The sequence below is a fragment of the Coloeus monedula genome (genome assembly GCF_965178545.1).
Source record: "Coloeus monedula genome assembly, chromosome: 26".
Classification (NCBI taxonomy): domain Eukaryota; kingdom Metazoa; phylum Chordata; class Aves; order Passeriformes; family Corvidae; genus Coloeus; species Coloeus monedula.
In genome coordinates, this window is record NC_138806.1 from 4,192,844 (window position 1) to 4,211,151 (window position 18,308).

Genomic DNA, 18,308 nt, shown 5'->3' on the forward strand with positions numbered 1-18,308 from the left:
GTAAGAGAAAAAGCTTCTAGTAGAATATGACAAAAAGCATGAATAGAACAAAGGCAAAAATGACGATTCTGGAAGTTGGCTCAGGTTTTATGAGTGATGAAAATCGCCGGGAATGCAACAAAAAAAACCCCGTGTGGCAACGCCTCCTGGCCGGGCTATAAAGGGCCCCGAGGCAGGAGAGCGAGCACTCGCTGCTGCTGCTGCTGCTGCTGCTGCTGCTGCGCTGCCGAGCCGCCTCTCTCTCCGCCTCCAGCCTCCAGCATGAGCACCACTGTCAGGCAATACTCCTCCTCCACGTCCCTCAAGGGATTCGGGAGCCTGGGGGGAGGCTCCAGCAGGCTTTCCTCCGTGCGTGTTGGGGGAGGAGGGTACAGGGCCCCCAGCGTCCACGGGGGCTCTGGCAGCTACTCGGTCTCTTCCCGCGTGGTCTCGGGGCTCGGCAGTGGCTTTGGGGGCAGCTACTGCAGCAGCGCAGGAGGGGCCCTCGGCGGGGGCTTTGGGGGCAGCTATGGGGCCGGCTTTGGGGCCGGCTTTGGGGCCGGCTTTGGAGGCGGCTTTGGAGGCGGCGATGGCATCCTGCCGGCGGGGGAGAAGGAGACGATGCAGAACCTCAACGACCGCCTGGCCGCCTACCTGGACAAGGTGCGAGCCCTGGAGGAGGCCAACACCGACCTGGAGGTCAAGATCAGGGAGTGGTACAAGAAGCAGGGACCTGGTCCTGACCGTGACTACAGCCCCTACTACAGGACTATCGAGGAGCTCAGGAACAAGGTAGGATGCTGGGATTAACGTGACATCTTCATCAAAGTCGCTTGTAAAGAGATGACCTTGTTCCTAACAGCTAGCGGGAAGAGGATTATCAAATGGCAGGCAATTAGTCTGAAATGAAAACCAGAGCTTTGGAATAACAGTCACTATGAGCAGCAGATCACTAGGCACCAGGACGGTGCTTCTATTGACTGTTCCAGTGTAGGGAGAAAGGTGGGGCAGGAAAGGAGTCAGACAGTGATTCAGGTTACCTGATGCTACTTGCTGCCACACTGTCACCTCCTGCCCCACTTGTGCCCCATAGTTGCTACCTGTTAGGCTCCTGATGGAGCTCTCAGCAGGCAGGGACTTGTCTCTTGGCCCTATTCACTGCTGAGTGATATGCAGATGAAGATGAATAGTCATTCTCACAAATATCCTACAAATCAGATTTTTTTCCCTACCCTTCGAGGAGGCTAAAGGTAGAAGTTAAAATAGAAAGAAATTGTCCTATGGGATGGTTGTTCTTTGGGAGTTACAGATGCAAGTCCAGTCCAGGGTTGGAACACATAGGGCTGTGGTAGGTGCTGAAATCAGGTGTGTGCCCTGCTCTAAAATGCAGCAGATGAAATCATGGCCAAGGTAATTTCTTTATTCTTAGCAGCTCCCTGGATGACTTTAGAACTTTGTCTAAAAGTCCTTTGGCCAAAACACCAGAATCTGCCTGCCCCACCCTGCCCCGCCATCCCTCAGCCCTCATCACTCATCCCAAGTGAGCTCAGGTTCACTGAGGGAATGAGGTGTGGGTGGTTGGGCAATGACATGCCTGGTCTGTGAGAGTAAATTCCTGGGAAATGGGGCAGGGTCAGCCCCTGGGGGAAATCACATTCCTAAAATTTCTTGGCCTTCACCCTGGGGGAAAGGGCTTGCCTTGATGCAGGAAGCTCTTCTGCAGATTCCAGCACATCGGGGTGTGCTCTGATGAAGCACAGAAACATCTGGAGGCAGGAACTGTCTCTGGATTTGAGTGATGAATTTCTGGGTCTCACAGAAACCCTCTGCTCCTGCTCCAGGGGGAGGCAGACCATTCCCTCCCTCTCCACCACAGCTAGGAAATGACCACATCAATATTCCTGGATTATTCTTTGGATATCCCTGAAGCAGGAGAACTCAGAGCTTTTCATTAGCTTGTGGCTACAGAAATTCCTGCTCACTAAATGGCCAATCATTTTCATAATCCCAGAGCAAATACTTGCACCTCAGGTGTAATTATGAAAGCCAGATGATGCAGGCATAAGGCACTCCTTCCTTCCTCAACCCTTTTTTCCTTCTTAGCTGGGCTGCTCCCATTCCCAAAGCCTGGAGTGCTGCCAGGGCTCAGCATGGTGTGAGCACCTGGAGATGCCAGCTGGGCAGGGCCATGTGCCCATGGCAGTGTTCTCAGAGGACTGAATCTGTGCTGATGGGAGATGTAAACGAGCACCCCATCTCTGCCTTTGCAGAGCCCGCGTGGAAATCCAGCCCCACGGGCAGGAGGCGCAGCGCTGCTCCAGCCCTTCTCTGGATGGGATCACTTAGAGTGTTTGAAACAACTTTTTAACTCTTTCACTTATCCCCCGTCAGATTCTTTCTGCAACTGTTGAAAATGCCAACATCGTCCTGCAGATCGACAATGCCAGGCTGGCAGCAGACGACTTCCGAACCAAGTGAGTCCAACACCTCCGAGAGCTTTTGTGGAAAAGGGAGAAAAGCCTGGCTGTTCAAGGCTTTTTTTTCCTGGGGTTGCTCCCCTGGAGTGGGACATTTGGGCACCGCACTGATATTTCTGCACTGTGAGAGCTGTGCACACACATTGAATTAAAGATTCTTGGGAGAAATACACTGAGCTGGGGAAGGAAAAGACAGGAAAAATGCTGTATCGGGTGGGTGTTTGCAACTGTGTGTGTGTGTGTCCCCAGGTTTGAGTCGGAGCAGGCTCTGCGCATGAGCGTGGAGGCCGATATCAATGGGCTGCGCCGCGTCCTGGATGAGCTGACCCTGTCCAGAGCTGACCTGGAGATGCAGATCGAGAACCTGAAGGAGGAGCTGGCTTATCTGAAGAAGAACCACGAGGAGGTGAGCACGGAGTCAGGCTCAAATTGGGACCTACAAACGTTCCTTGTGCACCAGGGAAAGGGTCAGACCAAACGCACAGGAGTCTCTGCAATTAGGGCCATCAGGAGACACTCAAGCAGGAAGGGGGAGAGAAATAATCCTTCAGACCTCCAGGAGATCTGTGGGGCTCCTGTGCTGGTTGCAAATAAGAAATTTCTCATGATGGGAAGATGCCAGGTCACTCTGACGTGTTGTGTCTCTTTTTGTGTCAGGAAATGACTGCCCTGCGCGGGCAGGTGGGTGGGGAGATCAGTGTGGAGATGGACGCTGCTCCTGGCATCGACCTCACCAAGATCCTGGCGGAGATGCGGGAGCAGTACGAGAGCCTGGCGGAGAAGAACCGCAGGGATGCCGAGCAGTGGTTCTTCAGCAAGGTGAGGAGCTGGCGGCGAGCAGCGAGCGCAGGGCAGGGGCTGTGCCCGCTGCTGGGGCTCTGAGGGCACGGCTTTGCCTCGCTGCAGACGGAAGAGCTGAACCGGGAGGTGGCCATCAACACGGAGCAGCTGCAGAGCGGCAAGACGGAGATCACGGAGCTGCGGCGCACGATCCAGAGCCTGGAGATCGACCTGCAGTCCCAGCTCAGCACGGTACGAGGGCTCGGCTGCCGGCGGGGCGGAGGGCGCAGGGCTGTGCCCACCCCGGCTGCCCCCTGAGCTCGTCCCCGTCCCACAGAAAGCGGCCCTGGAGGGCACCCTGGCCGACACCGAAGCGCGCTACGGCACCCAGCTGGCCCAGCTGCAGATGCTGATCACCAGTGTGGAGGAGCAGCTGGCCGAGCTGCGCTGCGACATGGAGCGCCAGAACCACGAGTACAGGGTCCTGCTGGATGTCAAGTGCCGCCTGGAGCAGGAGATCGCCACGTACCGCCGGCTCCTGGAGGGCGAGGACGCCCAGTGCGTGAGGGGCTTTGCTGGGCGGGTGGGTGGGAGGAGATGGGTGATAGACACCAAATGCCTGGGGCTTCAGTCCAGTCACAGCTTTCAGGGCTGGTTTCTCTGTTCACACCAGCCATGGATGCCCAGTGCTCTGCCCCTGGTTTCTGGCTGTAGTGGGATGCTGCACTGGGTCCCTTTCCCTGCTGGAAAGGGCCATGGTTACTCTGTCCCTCAGGAAAGGCCAAGTGGAGCAACACTTTTACCTCCATGGGCCTTCTCTGTTTTTCTCCTGCCTGAACACAGAGCCTGGCTAACAGCAACAACCAATGTTTGTCCCTAACATCTCTTTGGTTTTGTGCTTCTCTTGTAGCATCTCCTCCCAGTACTCCTCCGCTACGTCCTCACACTCTGGCAGAGATGGTAAGAACCCTCCTTTCCTCTCAGCCTGGTTCTTTCCCCTTCCCAGTCAAAGTAGGGTTGTTTTAAACAGCATTTTCCATTCCCTTGTGGAATTTCCACCAGCTCCTGAAGAATGTGCAGTATCTGATAATGTGTTACGAAATTTCCCTCCTTCCTGCCATGGATAATTGTCTCCCTTTTCTTTGCAGTCATGACATCATCCCGCCAGGTGCGCACGATCGTTGAGGAGGTGCAGGACGGGAAGGTGGTCTCCTCCCGGGAGCAGGTTGCACTCACCACTCGCTAGGACAGCCCCTGGCCCAGGAGAGCAGCAAACTGAGCTAAGCAGTGTCTGAGGCTGTGCGTGGTCAGGCTGTGTCCCAGAATGCTCCCTTCACCTGCTCTTGCTGCCTGTGTTGCCCTCATTCCATGCAGGTGTCTCTGGACATACTGAATAAAGCTTTTTTCCTTGCTCCTGCAACTGCAGACTTGTCTGTCACTGACACGTGATCCCTCAAAGCCTCAGGGTTTTGTGTTCATGCCAGGGAAAGTCCTAAGAAACCACAAGAAGCCAGTGAGAGGAGGGGAATGGAGGGACATGGGTTCCACCTGGAGGGACAGGGGTTCTGTCAGGGACAAACATAATTGGAAACAGCTTTTTCTAATGAATTCCATGCTTGTAAGTACATGGGACTGGCTAAGACATAAACTGTGTGATACAAAATGAAGGCAGTTATGGAAAGATAAGGTTTGAGGTCAATGTGCCATGGGACTGATAATTAAAATACAGCTCAGTTCTCTAACTCATGGGATCACAAAAAGTCACCGTCTCCTGTAAGCTGAACTTAGATGGCTTCACCAAGACTGCTGCTGTCAGGTGTTCTCTCTGAGACATGAGCCCAGCGTCCGCCTGGTTGGCAAACCTCATCCCTACAGGCCTGCTGTCTCCTTTGACTACCTTTAAATCACACTATCAGGTATGAAAAATTTTACAGGGCTATTCATGCTGCCCCAGGGCTGCAATTGAGAGGAACTAAAGTAACCATTGCTTAATCCGCACGGGGATGAGTAGCAATAATTTTTATCGCTGTCGTGTGTAGCAGATCACTGCTGAAACCCTTCCTGAAACATGTGAGGTAGAAACGCCGCCTGAGGCTGAGCTGCCACTCAGGATTAGTGACACAGCTGGGCAGCAGCAGGTTCTGGCTGTGCCTGTGCCCACTCGCCTGCTGGAGAGCGACAGAGGGACGGCCAGAGAGGAGAGGAAATTGTTTTAAATCCAAAACCCGATGGAATCACTTCGATCCAGCTTCATGCTTTCTAGTCTATGGTAGCTGGGAGCCCTGTCCATGGGCTTATGTTCATCCCACACCTGAAGGATACAGATTTGGGGCTCAGACCAAAGGGAAAGGGAACAGTTTGCATTAAATCAGCTTCCCTTGTAACAAAAGACAAGAGGCTCCTGCAGCTGAGGCTCAGCTCGCTCATCATTTGGGTGATTCATTCATTCTCCCTTAGTCTCCCCAAAGCATTATGGTCCCATTGAGCACTTCCCAGAGTGCTGCCTGGCCCCAGCAGGTTTGGAAAGAGCTGATGATGTCACGCTGGGCATGACAGGACAGGCAAAGGAGAGGAAAGGAGATCGAAGAAGTGGGGAACCTGCCAGGTCTTTCCAGAGAAGGGAGTGTGAGATACTATCGTTCTGTTACCATCATTCAGCAATTACAGAAAAGGGCAGGAAATGAGACACAGCAGAGTGCAGAGTTCATGGGCTGTGTTGTGCTTCTCCCTTTGCTGGAATGACAGACCTTCCTTGGAGAAATAGGAAGTTTTCCAGGGCAAGTGAACCAGAGCTATCTCAAAAATGAAAACCAGATCCAGCAAAAATATACCTGAGCCTCAAGCTATCTCAGACTCTCTGGCAGCAGGCAAGGCTGCAGCTTGGAAATCCTGAGCAAACTGCTCATGTGCTCATTTTTTGGTTTGTTTATTTTTTTTGGAAATCACCAGAAGAGAGTTGTTGTATTTTAGTTGTAAATGGCAGCTTTTTAAGTCTTGAACCATCTGCAGAATGCCTCAAGTGTATGAATACAGAAAAGCTTTCTGCAAACAACAAATATAACTGATTAAGTAGGATACTAAAAGAAGACATCAGTCCAAGAGTAATTGGCTCTTCTGGCAGCACAGAGACATGGCCCCTTCTGCAGCCAAAAGGGCACAGGGGAGAGACTGATCCAGCAGAGCACTTAGTCATCTCTGGTATCTGTCACCCCATGCTGAGATACTTATATCTGTCAGCAGGAGCAGCCTGAGATGAAATCCTGAGGAGAGCTGGGAGAACAGCTGGGAGAGCTGATGGAAGAGCCTGGTTTGTAGTCAATGGATTCAGTTCCCCTGGGAGGATCGTATCGGGGATACTCATCAACGTATATTTGCATCAATGAAAAAGGCTTTAATTCCACATACAGCTCAGTGCAACCCTGTTATCGCAGGCAAGAGCAAAGTCCAAGCTCAGCACAAGTGATCCCTGTGAGACTTTACAGTGCTCTAAAGAAGGAAAATACCACAGAACTATTAGGTAACCTATTGCTTGTTATTTACTCTTTGCTACGCACACTTGTGTCTGTGAAACATGGACAAATTGTCTCTCCAAGAGATGGACAAACACTGGTTTTGGAGAGCATTTTTCAGATTTGCTGCAAGCTGCAAGCGCAGGAAGAAAAGCCTCGTTAGGATTCAGCTGGGAGTTACAGAGGCAAGTCCTCAGTGAATGATGGTGAAACTTTAATGGAAAACAAAATGCAAAATGGAAACTGTGAATGTCCTTGGAAGGTATTTCTTGACTGAGACACAGAGAGAAATCTATGGGATGTGCCTGTGTCAAGAGTAATATGAAATAGCAAGAACACTGACAATGAATAATACTGAAATAAGTATTATCTTTCCAATCTTTAAAGCCCCATGTGCTTCTCAGACAGTTGTTTTTACAATGCCCTCGAGGAGGAGGATTGTTGTTATTATTGTTTCCATCCTACAAAGCTTGAAATTGAGGCTTGGAGGAGCTGAACGATTTGCCTGCAGCGACTTGCAAAGCTGGGATCAGACCCTGGAGCACCTGGTGTCACTAGTGAAATGGTGATCAGTGTCAGTACAGCCAATAACAGGCTGACAGAAAGTGGCGTGACAGGTACATCACCAGCCAGATAAGCAAATAGTTTGTAAATACTTTGTAAATGGTTTGTAAATTGAGAACACCAGGATTTTCCATAGGTGTAACATGGAAATTCAGCTGACAGTGAGCAGAGAGGAGCTCGGGCTGCCTCGGGATGAGCCTCTCCCTGCCCAGGCTGGCGGGTGCTGGCAGTGCCTGGCTCCAGCTCCTCTCCTGGTCCTCCCTGTGCTTGGGCACCAGCAGGTACTTGGGGTTTGGTGCCTTGTCTGAGTCATCGAGTCCCCAGGGAAGTCCTCTTGGATGTGAAAACAACTGGTGGTTCAGGGAGTATTTGTAATAACGTGAAATGCTGGATCTCCTTCTAGGGGGCACATTATACTTCATCTGCATTAGCCTAAGAAACAGTCTTAAGCCTTAAAAAATATCCTGAGACTCCCAAAGGATTTCCCTCCAGGGAAATCTAATCTTCCTCATTTCCATTGCCCTGTTGAGTCTGATAATTCTGCTGTAGAGGACTCTTGGGAATAACTCCAGCACATCCATCCTCTGCCACCACCCCACTCTCCATCACACAGCCCAGGACGCTGACGGAAACCTGAAGTATAATCCCTTCCTTTCTATTTTTTTACAAAGCTCATTATGTGGGAGTAACACCTTCGCCTGGGGGAGGTTCTTCTGCTCATTTGTTACTTGAAGTAGTAATTTTTCCTGGTCAGACCTGCGCTGCTGTTCCTGAAATGCCCGCGGGAGATCCTCGTGTGCCGTCATTCCTCTGCTCCCCTGTCATTCCTCTGCTCCTCTTCCTCCCTTGGGGCACAGCATTGCCTTCGAGGGGCTCCCAAGTCAGCCAAGGACAGCACATCAGAGCATCGCCCCTGGCTGCCTGCAAGGATGTGGGGAGTAAATTTCCATCTGTAGACTCCAGCCAGGAAGTCAATCAAAGTTAATTCTGGAAAGAGCCTTCCATTAGGCATGGAGATCCCATCATCATCAGATCTCCTCATCACAAAGTGAAAATCACTTTAATAAAATGACACCTGTGACTTCTGGCAGGGCTTGAGGTCTGTTCTCATGTAAAAGCAAGAGCTGGTTTAAAAAAAAATTTGAATTTTGGAAAGGAAAAGAGCTGCCATGAAGAACACACAATTCCAGGAAAATCATGAGTGAAATCACTGTTCTCCTTTACAAAAGCTGTAGAAATTCTCATCACCTTTGGTAAGGTCTGCAGTTCCAAATGTAAGAAAGAAACATGGACATCTCTGCTTACTTTGCAGAAATTGGAGACAAACTCTCTATGCATTGTGGGTTTTTTCCTCATTGAAAAAATCACACAGTCACAGGATGGTTTGGGTTGGGAGGAACCATAAAGACCATCTCTCATTCTACCCCCCTGCCATGGGCAGGGACACCTCCCACTAGGCCACGTTGCTCCAAGCCCCGTCCAACCTGCCCTTCGAAAATGAAGGACCACATAAATCTCGATTAAATGAAATTAAATGTTTTCTCAGCAGTAATTTTATAATTCTTTGATGGAAAAAGGAATGATTGTGGCCAGGCTGCAGGTGGGCTCCAGGCAGCCCTGCCTGACCTTGATCCCTGGCTCTGGGCAGGGCCTGGCCACTGCTGCGGCACCAGAGCACCCTGGCACCAGCTTCGCTTCCTGATGATGGCTCTAACAAAGGATGGGCACCCACAGAACCACCCCACAGTTCAGGAGTGCTGGATTTGCAGTGTCAAGATAAAATCAAGCTTAATGAACTTGCCCAAATGGCAGAAGTAATATTTGTGAGCTAGGCTGCACCTGACACATTCTTTATGACACGTGTCCAGGTGACCTGGATGCCAAACCCACAGCTGAACCACACGTGGGTGAGAGCCAGCCAATATTAGCATGGCTATATTAATGTTATTAATAAAATGAAAGATTTAGATGACAAAATATTTTAATTATTTTCATTCTTCCTCAATTCAGCATTCCAGTACTAAATAATAAGTTTAATAAACTTTTTAAAAGATCTTTTCTTTTGTCCTTTCTAAATTTAACACCTAGATTGTGTTTGGGGAGTTTTCATGGTGCTGGTTGGAACTGGATCAGACCTCTGTAGGGTCATGCATCTCCTGAAATTCTCCACATTACTGTTTCAGAAACCTTATGAAATATCCTGTGTGGCAGTGAATATTCAGTGAACTGCATGTTCAGTGCCCAGGAAATACCCTTTGGTATTTTGGATAAATATTTGACTATTTTGTCTACCCTTGAAAGCAGCAAAGCAACCCAGACCTCTGCAAAGGGATGTTTTGATGGATGTAGAATAAAGAGAAGGGACAAACCAGCCTTGGTACATTCCAGTGCAATATTCCTCTGTGCTCTCCTAGAGCATTTGAGGTCTAATGACCCAGATCAGGGGCTCACTCCACCGATGGCCATGTGGAACGGAACAGACCCTTGCCACATGGCCCAGAGTGGTCTCCTGGCCCTGGTCCCAGAGACTGAGGCCAGCTGAGTGAGGGGACACCCTCGCTTCTGGTCACAAAGGGGTCGAACAGGCTCCATCAGATAGGATGCCTTTCCCACACCTTTCACTTTCCGTGTAGACTCGCCCACGCCAGGGATGGATAATTGCTGTGGTGTTTCATTCCCCGGGCACTCTTGGGTATCGTCAGGTTTTTGTGTCACTGTTGTTGAGTTGTCATCACAAGTCAGACCTGATGATTCAGGAAGTAACATTTTTGATGTAGTTTTGAAACACGCTTCTGTTAACCAAAGCATCTTTCTGTTGTGGGATTTCTGGAGACAAACGCCTTTGGGGAATTATTTCCGGCTGAAAAAAAAAAAATCACCTCCTAGCCAGGTCACAAGGAGGAAGAATAAACAACCCTTCTCCAGTCGCACAATCCACAGGGACTGGTATAAATAGAGGACCAGGGGACAGAAGGATCACAGTCGGATCCTGCAGCGACCTGAGCACTTGCCTTGTGCTCTGTCGGCTCTGCACCCGCACCATGAGCTGTGCTGTCAGGCAGGTTGTCACCACCTGCGCCCAGGGCAGGGGCAGTGCGGGCAGCAACGCGGCTGGCACTGGCAGGAGGGTCTCCTCTGCCTCCTCGGGGAGACATGCTGCCTATGACTTGGGTGCTGTGGTTGGCAGCTTCTCCGGTGGCAGTGTGAGCGAGGGATTACTCGGGAAGCAGCTGAGCACTGGCAGTGCGGCTGGTGGGAGCTTCGGAGCCACCCAGAGGGCTTGTTCTGCCCTGGGATTCAGTGGTGGAGGCATCTGCACTCGAGGTGGTGGTGGCTTCCCCAGGGCTGGCGCTGGCTGCGGGGATGGGATCCTGTTCGCTAACAATGAGAAGGCGACGATGCAGAACCTCAACGACCGCTTGGCCTCGTACCTGGACAAGGTGCGGCTCCTGGAGGGGGACAATGCTGACCTGGAGTGCAAGATCAGGGAGTGGTATGCCAAGGTAGGGCCCAGCTGTGAGCCACGGGACTACAGCTGCTACCACAAGGAAATTGAAGACCTTCAGAATCAGGTAAATACTTGTTTGTCAAGAAAATCCTAATATTTCTTTGGGCTTTGCTTTCACATGTGCACAGAGCCCTGTTGAAGGGCAGAGGCAGTGGCTCTGGAGGGGCAGGCGAAGCCAGGGTTTATATGAAATGATGGTCTGTGGGAGGGGGACTGCATTTACTCAGCACTGATGCTTCAGCAAGGCTGGGTCCACCCACCTGGCATATGGGTTTCTCTGCTGTGATGCCACATAACTGATTAATAACCCCAATATATGGAATGATTATAAAACACACCAGGTAGGTGTTTCCTCCATGGTCTTCTGGAGCCAGAGGAAGCTGCAAGCCCACGTATTCTTCTTATGTTTTCTTTTCCAGATCCTGTGTGCAGCCATGGAGACTAACAAAATCCTTCTGAACATTGATAACAACAGGATGACTGCTGATGACTTCAGGGTGAAGTGAGTACAGTCCCCTGCTGGCCCATGGAAGGGCAGGTGAGGGGTGGTGATGGGGAAATCCCAACTCTTTGCCTGTTACACTGCAGAGTAAAATGCAGATCTCTGATACCACTGGCAATGTTCATAGCACTGCATGTCTGAAGCAAAAGAACCTGATCCTAAATTTTTTCCCCCAAGTGAAGGCCTTGCCCTGCTTTGCTGACATGTTGACCTTTCTTTGCTGCCTGTGGTTTAAGGTATGAGACCGAGTGTGGTCTCCGGCAGAACGTGGATGCTGACATTTGCAACCTCCGGCCCGTCCTGGACCAGCTGGCCAGCTGCAAGACCGACCTGCAGCTGCAGTGTGAGGCTCTGACGGAGGAGATGTGCTGCCTAAAGACCAACCACGAGGAGGTCAGCTCTCTTAGGGAATTAAGAAGAAGAAGGAAAGCCCCCCCAAGGGTGGATGGAAATTACTGATATGGTCACATACTCCCTGCAGGAAATGAGCTGTCTGAGGAAACAGGCGACTGGGGATGTGAGTGTGGAGGTCAATGCCTGCCCTGGCCCAGACCTGAGGAAGATCCTGGAGGATCTGCGGTGCCAGTATGAGACCCTGATGGAGCGCAACCGCAAAGAGACGGAGCAGTGGTACGCCTGCAAGGTACCACGTCCACGTAGAGTGGGACCCAGCCCTGGCTGTCGGGGGAAAGAGAAAAATGAGGGATGAGTCACAGACATGCACAGATCTAACTGTACTGCCCGATTTCTGTGTCCTGTCTGTGGCAGAGGGGCCACCACATGGTGCCACAGGGTCAGAATGGAATAAACAGGGTGTCAGCCTTGGACATGCTCAGGGCACTGCAGGGTGTGGGGAGGTCCTGGCCACCACGAGATGCACCGGGGAGGTGAGGAAAGGGCTGTTCTTTTCTGACCTTGCAGGTAGAGGAGGTGAATCTGGAGGTTGTCACAAGCAGCCAGGAGATCGAGTCAAGCAACAAGCAGGTCACTGAGCTGAGACGTCAGCTGCAGGCCCTGGAGATCAACGTACAAGCCCAGCTCACCATGGTAGGTGCTGCCACGACAATTCACAGCTCCAGCTCTCATGACCAAGGTTGTATCCACAGCAAACCCAGGCACCTGTGTGCTCGTTCTATTCTCAGAAAGAAAATCTGGAATCCTCTTTGACGGAGACCGAATGTCGCTACAACAAATACCTGGCTGAGCTGCAGAACCAGATCTCCTGCGTGGAGCAACGGCTGGCTGAGATCCGAGCAGAAATGGAGTGCCAGAACCAGGAATACAAGACCCTCCTGGACGTCAAGTGTCGCTTGGAGCAGGAGATCCAGACCTACCACTGCCTGCTGGAGGGTGGCCAGCACGACATCATGTACGCAAACAGAGCTGGGCACCCCAAAATCTCTGTGCTTTGCCTTGCAGGGATATGAAAATTCGTGGTCCTGGTAGTAAAAGCAACACTGTGGTGAGGAACCAGTGCTGACCTGTTACCAGACAGGGCCGATTAGCAAGCCATGAGGCATCTGAGGATTTGGCTCTAATAAATGTCCAGGGAGCACACCAAAGACTATTCTTGGGCCAGGGAAGGGGCTGGGAGAGCCCCCAAAGCTGTCCCAGCCCCTGGCACAGTTCAGCAGCTCTTTAAAGGCAACTTCACCAGGCGCTGGGCAAGGTCTCCTACAAACAGTCATGTAACTGAGTTTTATTGGCTTGTCAGGTGAGACAGGATTAGGGACTAGCAGCTAAATTAACTGAAACAATAAATTATCTAAACATTTTCAGTTTCACACAACAATTTTAATTAAAGTTTTGGAACATTTAATTTGTATGCAAAGCAGCTGGCTCTGCCTCCCATTGACTGAGGTTTTGAAACAGCCAGGCTGTTAATCCCAGACATGGCTGCACACACACAAAACTGGCCTGAGCACCCACCTACTCCTTCTGTTTTGTTGGAAAAGGAGGCTTTGGAATGGTGGTGCCCTGACGTGGGCTCCCCTGGACTCTCCAGTCCTAAATTAGTTACATGAAAAGTCAGTTTTTATTCCAAAATACCTATTGCAAGGGTTGGAGTGGCACTGTTAGTGCTTGCCCAGGGTAATCCTTAGAGTCAGGTGGAAAAGCATCAGCTGCCAAAAGCCAGGTGGGAGGGGGTGGATGGTGGCTGCAGCTGACCTTCGGGGCTGGGAGGGGGAACAGCAGCTGTGACTGAAGAGACAGAGCTAAAGCCAGTGAGCAGGGCAGGGGGAGATCTTCAGGGTGGGAGTGCCGGGGGCCTGAGTGTCCAGAGCTGTCTCTTTCCTCAGAGGGTCGACGGGAAGAGGAGTCGGTGCCACATCAGCCGGGAGAAGCGCGGGGCTGAAAGCCAGCCTGTGCCAGCCCTGCCTGCCCTGAGCCCTGCGCTGGCCAGGGTCTGCCAGGTGAGGGGGCCTCCGGGGAAGTGGGACCATGAGCTGCCTCTTTAGTGCTGGGTACCTGGGAACAGGAGCATGAGAGGTCTCCACGGTGGATGACCCTTTCCTGGGTGATGAAGAGCGGCTGGAGGGGCTTTACCCTGGAGAGCGGCTGGGCTGGAGCCAGACACTCAGGATCACAGCTGTGACTGTTGGTGGTAGGGCACTGGGATTAACTGGGCTGTGCTGGGAAGCAGTGGCAAGGGATGGTGGGATGCAGTGCAGGGGATACAGCTATGGGATATTTATTTATACACCTCAGCGCAGAAATTATGTTTGACCCTGGGGGGTGCCCAGCAGTATATGTGTGTTTAAATAAGACTTTCTGCACAACATGGGAATGAGGAACTGGCAGGGGAATCAGTCAGTCGCAAGTCTTTCAACACGGAAAAAATTTAGCAAAGCTGGGGAGAAGAGGGGAAGAGAAAGATAAGTACAAAAGCAAAGGGGCGTAAGAGAAAGGCACAGGATGCAGACCTCCCTGAAAAAGTGATTCTTCCCACTCTCCTTCAGGTCACTGCAGACCAGAGAGTCCCCGCCAGCCCCCACTGCACATTCCCTGAGGAGCTCTCTGAAGAATAAGTCATTTGGAAAAACAAGGCAAAAATAACCTGGGAGTTCTCAGTTGTGCTCCAGCAGCAGTCAGAGGGACTCCGCAGGATGGCACCTCCCGGCCACCCCGCTCTGATCCCACCACTGCCCCTCGCTCAGGCTCCCCTGGGTTGTGGCAGTTCTCTAACAGCGACCAAGGCTTGTCTCCAATAAAACTTTACTCCTGCTGACACAGCCTTGAACCTGAGAAATAATTTCTACAAGTAATCAATATACAAGTATTAAAAAAGTTACGAATCCACCTTCAATCTCCATCCACACAGATATCACTACAGGAAAAAAGGAAAAAAAGCCATGTTCCCATCAGTGCTCCATCTGAACTCAGAGGCTGAGGATAGGGATGGAGGGTGGAGGAAAAGGACCAGACAATGTTGTGCAAAGGGATATTTGCTACCAGAGGAGGAAGCATGAACCAAGACATGAAGCAGAAGGTGGTGAGGAAAGAAACATCCAGGGAGGCTGGGCAGAGGGGAGGGAGGGAGTCTCAGGGCTGTCTGACTGACAGTCTGCTACCAAGAGAGACCTCAGAAAGAAATGGGAGTCTTCACTAAAGCAGGCGTGTGATAATATAATATAATATAATATATCACATAGTATAATGTACTACACAACACCTTTGAGTTATTACAGATGCACACTCACAGGATAAAATCAAGGACAACAAGTTTTCTCAAATAATACCAAAGCAGGAATTTTGAAAGCCAGGCTCTGCTGGACTCTCCACACCCTTCTGGTGGAGGAAAACAATTCCCAGAGAAAACACTAAATAAAGAACCTCTAAATGGATTTGTAAAAAAGGCAAACAGGAAGAACCAGCTGGCAACATGTGGGAAGATAAAAGGGTGAGACAAATTAATATGTGGGAGAGAATTTTTTTTAAAGTGAGACACAATAAACAGCCAGGAAAAAAAAAGGCTGCTGGTGTTTTATTACCCCAGAGAAAGGAATGACAAACACATTTAGGAACACAACTGCATTTTGCTGCATGTGCAAGCCAAGGCTCAGGATCCAGCCTGTCCCTCCTTGCTGGCAGCAGTGTCTGAGCGATGGGTCAGATGGGCTGGGAGTGGTGGCACAACCCTTGCTCCTTGTTGTGGGGCTCTGGCAGCCTTTCTCTCATGAAATGTTGGATGGGGTTTGATGACTAACCTTAGACAGAGGCCTGACATGAAGGCTTCTAACAATAAGGCTTTGGGGGATACGATGAGTCTGAATTAGTGTCTGTTTCTAAAGAGAGAAACAGCTCAGACAGTTCTGGAATGGCCTCTTCCTGGGCTCTGTCCAGGACACTTCTTAGCCCTGTGGAGTAATTGCTCTAATGAGCTCCTGGACAAGTTCTGTGTTAGTTTCCCTGCTCAGTTCTGCATGTCCCATTCCTGCAGCACTAATTACGCTGAGAATTTCGGGGCGATTTAACCCAGCTTGGTGCTGACACAGCAGCTCTGAGGTCACTGTGTTGCATCTGTGCAGAAATAGAACGTTGCCTTCCCTGCCCGGTGTTTATAACCCGGACAGTGATGGGAAATGATGACGGCTGTGGAGACAGCACAGGAAGAGACAGGGAAGGGAAGATAAATGGAATGCAGAGGACACAGTGCATGGGAGAGCAGGACAGGAATGACCTGGGACCTGGACTGCAGGCAAATGTCTGCTGTGTTCCCCACACAGCTCAGGGTTGTGCAGCCCATAGGAGCTCGTTCTGTCCTCTTGTAACATGCAAATCTTGTAAAGCAAGAACAAATGAGTATCTTCAAGACAGAGAGACTTGGGCTGAAGGTACAGGACGGAGAGAGGAACCCAAGGAAACAAAGAGCAAGGGTGGGTGCCCCGGAGAGAGATGGGGGTGGTATCAGCACTCGGGCTGGTAAGCAATGAAATGCACTGTGACAGTCCAGCAGATGTGTCTGTGTCATACAGAGAGCAGGCATATGGAAATTACACCACCATCAGGGAAAATCCCTGAGGAGTTAACACACCAGAGGTTTAAGAGATCAGTGAAGAAATGGGAAGAAAACAACTAGTTTTGCAAATTACCAATGCTGGAAATCAGCTATGAGTTCCAGATTGCACAGCACAGGCAATTATCTCTGATTACAGACACGGTGTGTTTGGAAAAGCAGGCCATGTTTTGGTGTGATGCATAAACTGTAATTTCTCTACAAAAGCCTGTTTTATACAGTATGCAGGCAGGTACAGTCTAACACCCACAGTCACTATCTGTGGGGTTTAGATTTTTGTCTGTTGGCTTGTGTAACATTTGTAAAGAATTACAAGGGATGAGCAAACTGCTGCTGTAACCCAACAGGAGATTTTTCAGCTCAGTGCACTGAATAATATAACTAAACTGCCAGTATGAGCCACATATTGAAAGTGTATTGAAATTAAGAGACTTTTTAGTACAAGTATGATATGAAGATAAAGAAGACAGTCTGGGGAGTCCTGGCTGCCCTGCACCTTTACCTGCCTGGCGCTGTTGCACCACTGGACGGTGCCTGAGCACAGGAAGCACCAGAACACTCCAGGTTGTCAGGCTGATCCTGTGGCTGTGCAGCAGAGACCACAGGCTGAAGCCTTGGTTTTCCTCCCATCCTGTGCCATGCTCAGCTCTCCATGCAGAGTGGAACTGCTGTACTTTCATCATCCATCACTATTCCCATCTAACAAATTCTCCCGGACTCTCCTCTGCCATGATAACCTTCAGTGCCACCAGAGATGTATGTGCCGGAGGCCTGACTGCACTGTCAGCATCTGGCAGGCACTGGAAGGATCCAACACCCTTCATCAAGTGAATCAGGGGAGTCTGAACTTCAGTAGGAAGAAACCTGGTTGTGTCCACCTCCATGTCCTGCTGAACTTCTCCTTCAGCACTGCAGATGCTCAGAGTCTACAGATGTGAACACTCAGCAAGAAAGAAAGTGAAGCAGTCATTCTCTCGGTCTCTGAGGCGTATTTAAGCCTGTGCTGTTACCAAACCCACTGTGGTAATTATTTCAGTTGCCTTACAGGATTTGGCTAAACATGGTGGTATAAACCAATGAGTCACTAGCCAGGAAAAAGTTGTAGTCTGCATTTGAAAGATGGGAGTATGGGGCCTGGAGCCGGCTCAGTATCACATCAAAGAAATGTTTAATAAGTGATGCCTAATGGCCATTATGCAAATTATTAATGGTAATTACAAGTGACAAGATAAAATCATATTCCAGTGTGGTTGCACAAACATCACCGAGGCAATGCTTATGAAAGCAAAGTTCTGTAGAACCAGACACACCTTTCTTGTAGTTGACACAAGAAAACATTATCAGCTTTGATAAGCAAAGCAAGGTGAGCATGTGGAACCGGGCTGGGCACAGCGACAGCCACAGCTCCCACAGGACCAGACTGTCCTGCCCACAGCACCCCTTGCAAATGTGGCATCCTTCTGCCTCCTCCATCCCTGTGCACCAATATTCACCCTTATCCCCTCTTCCTCCGCTTGCACTCTCTCTTCTCGTCCATCAAGCCCACAAGACTCAGCAGCACTGGCACTGACGTTGTGTGTGACCACTGCTGATCGTCCTGGCTGAGGGCTGTTGTGGTTTCCTGCACTTCCATCTGCATGAAACCGTTTATTTCCGGCAGTCCTTCACTGAGGTTGTAAATCCTTTTGGGACACGTTTATGTCTTAGACTTGCACAGTCCTTTCCCTGTGTTCTGGCCCAAGGCTGTGTCCCAAGGCTATAGGAATACAATAATAACAAAAGTGGAGGTAAAGAAATCAGTTTAGTGGGAAAAAAAGCCAGTACTGAGGGAACACAGCCTCTGCCTGTCTCAGTGCTGAGCCCTGGAGCCCTGACATGGCCATGAGGAGTGGGACAACACCATGGTGTGTTTTTAGGATACGATCAGTTTAGCCAGGGACTGGCTTCTGGGTGCATTTGCTGTATCAGACAC

The 18,308-nt window shown here is 50.4% G+C and overlaps 2 protein-coding genes across 2 annotated transcripts; both read left to right on the top strand.

Moving 5' to 3' along the window:
* Positions 1-261: 261 nt before the first annotated feature.
* On the top strand, positions 262-4,482 carry LOC309582307 (keratin, type I cytoskeletal 14; the record flags this gene model as incomplete). The annotated part of the gene is made up of 8 exons (XM_082297385.1): positions 262-771; positions 2,371-2,453; positions 2,706-2,862; positions 3,114-3,275; positions 3,363-3,488; positions 3,574-3,794; positions 4,147-4,196; positions 4,385-4,482. The coding sequence occupies 8 exons, from the start codon at positions 262-264 to the stop codon at positions 4,480-4,482; spliced, it is 1,407 nt and encodes a 468-aa protein (XP_082153511.1).
* A 5,868-nt stretch (positions 4,483-10,350) lies between these two features.
* Positions 10,351-14,348, top strand: LOC309582219 (keratin, type I cytoskeletal 19-like; the record flags this gene model as incomplete). The annotated part of the gene is made up of 8 exons (XM_082297257.1): positions 10,351-10,881; positions 11,237-11,319; positions 11,556-11,712; positions 11,801-11,962; positions 12,241-12,366; positions 12,462-12,722; positions 13,620-13,733; positions 14,280-14,348. 8 exons carry the CDS (start codon positions 10,351-10,353, stop codon positions 14,346-14,348), a joined length of 1,503 nt encoding a protein of 500 aa, XP_082153383.1.
* Between the last annotated feature and the right edge of the window lie 3,960 nt (positions 14,349-18,308).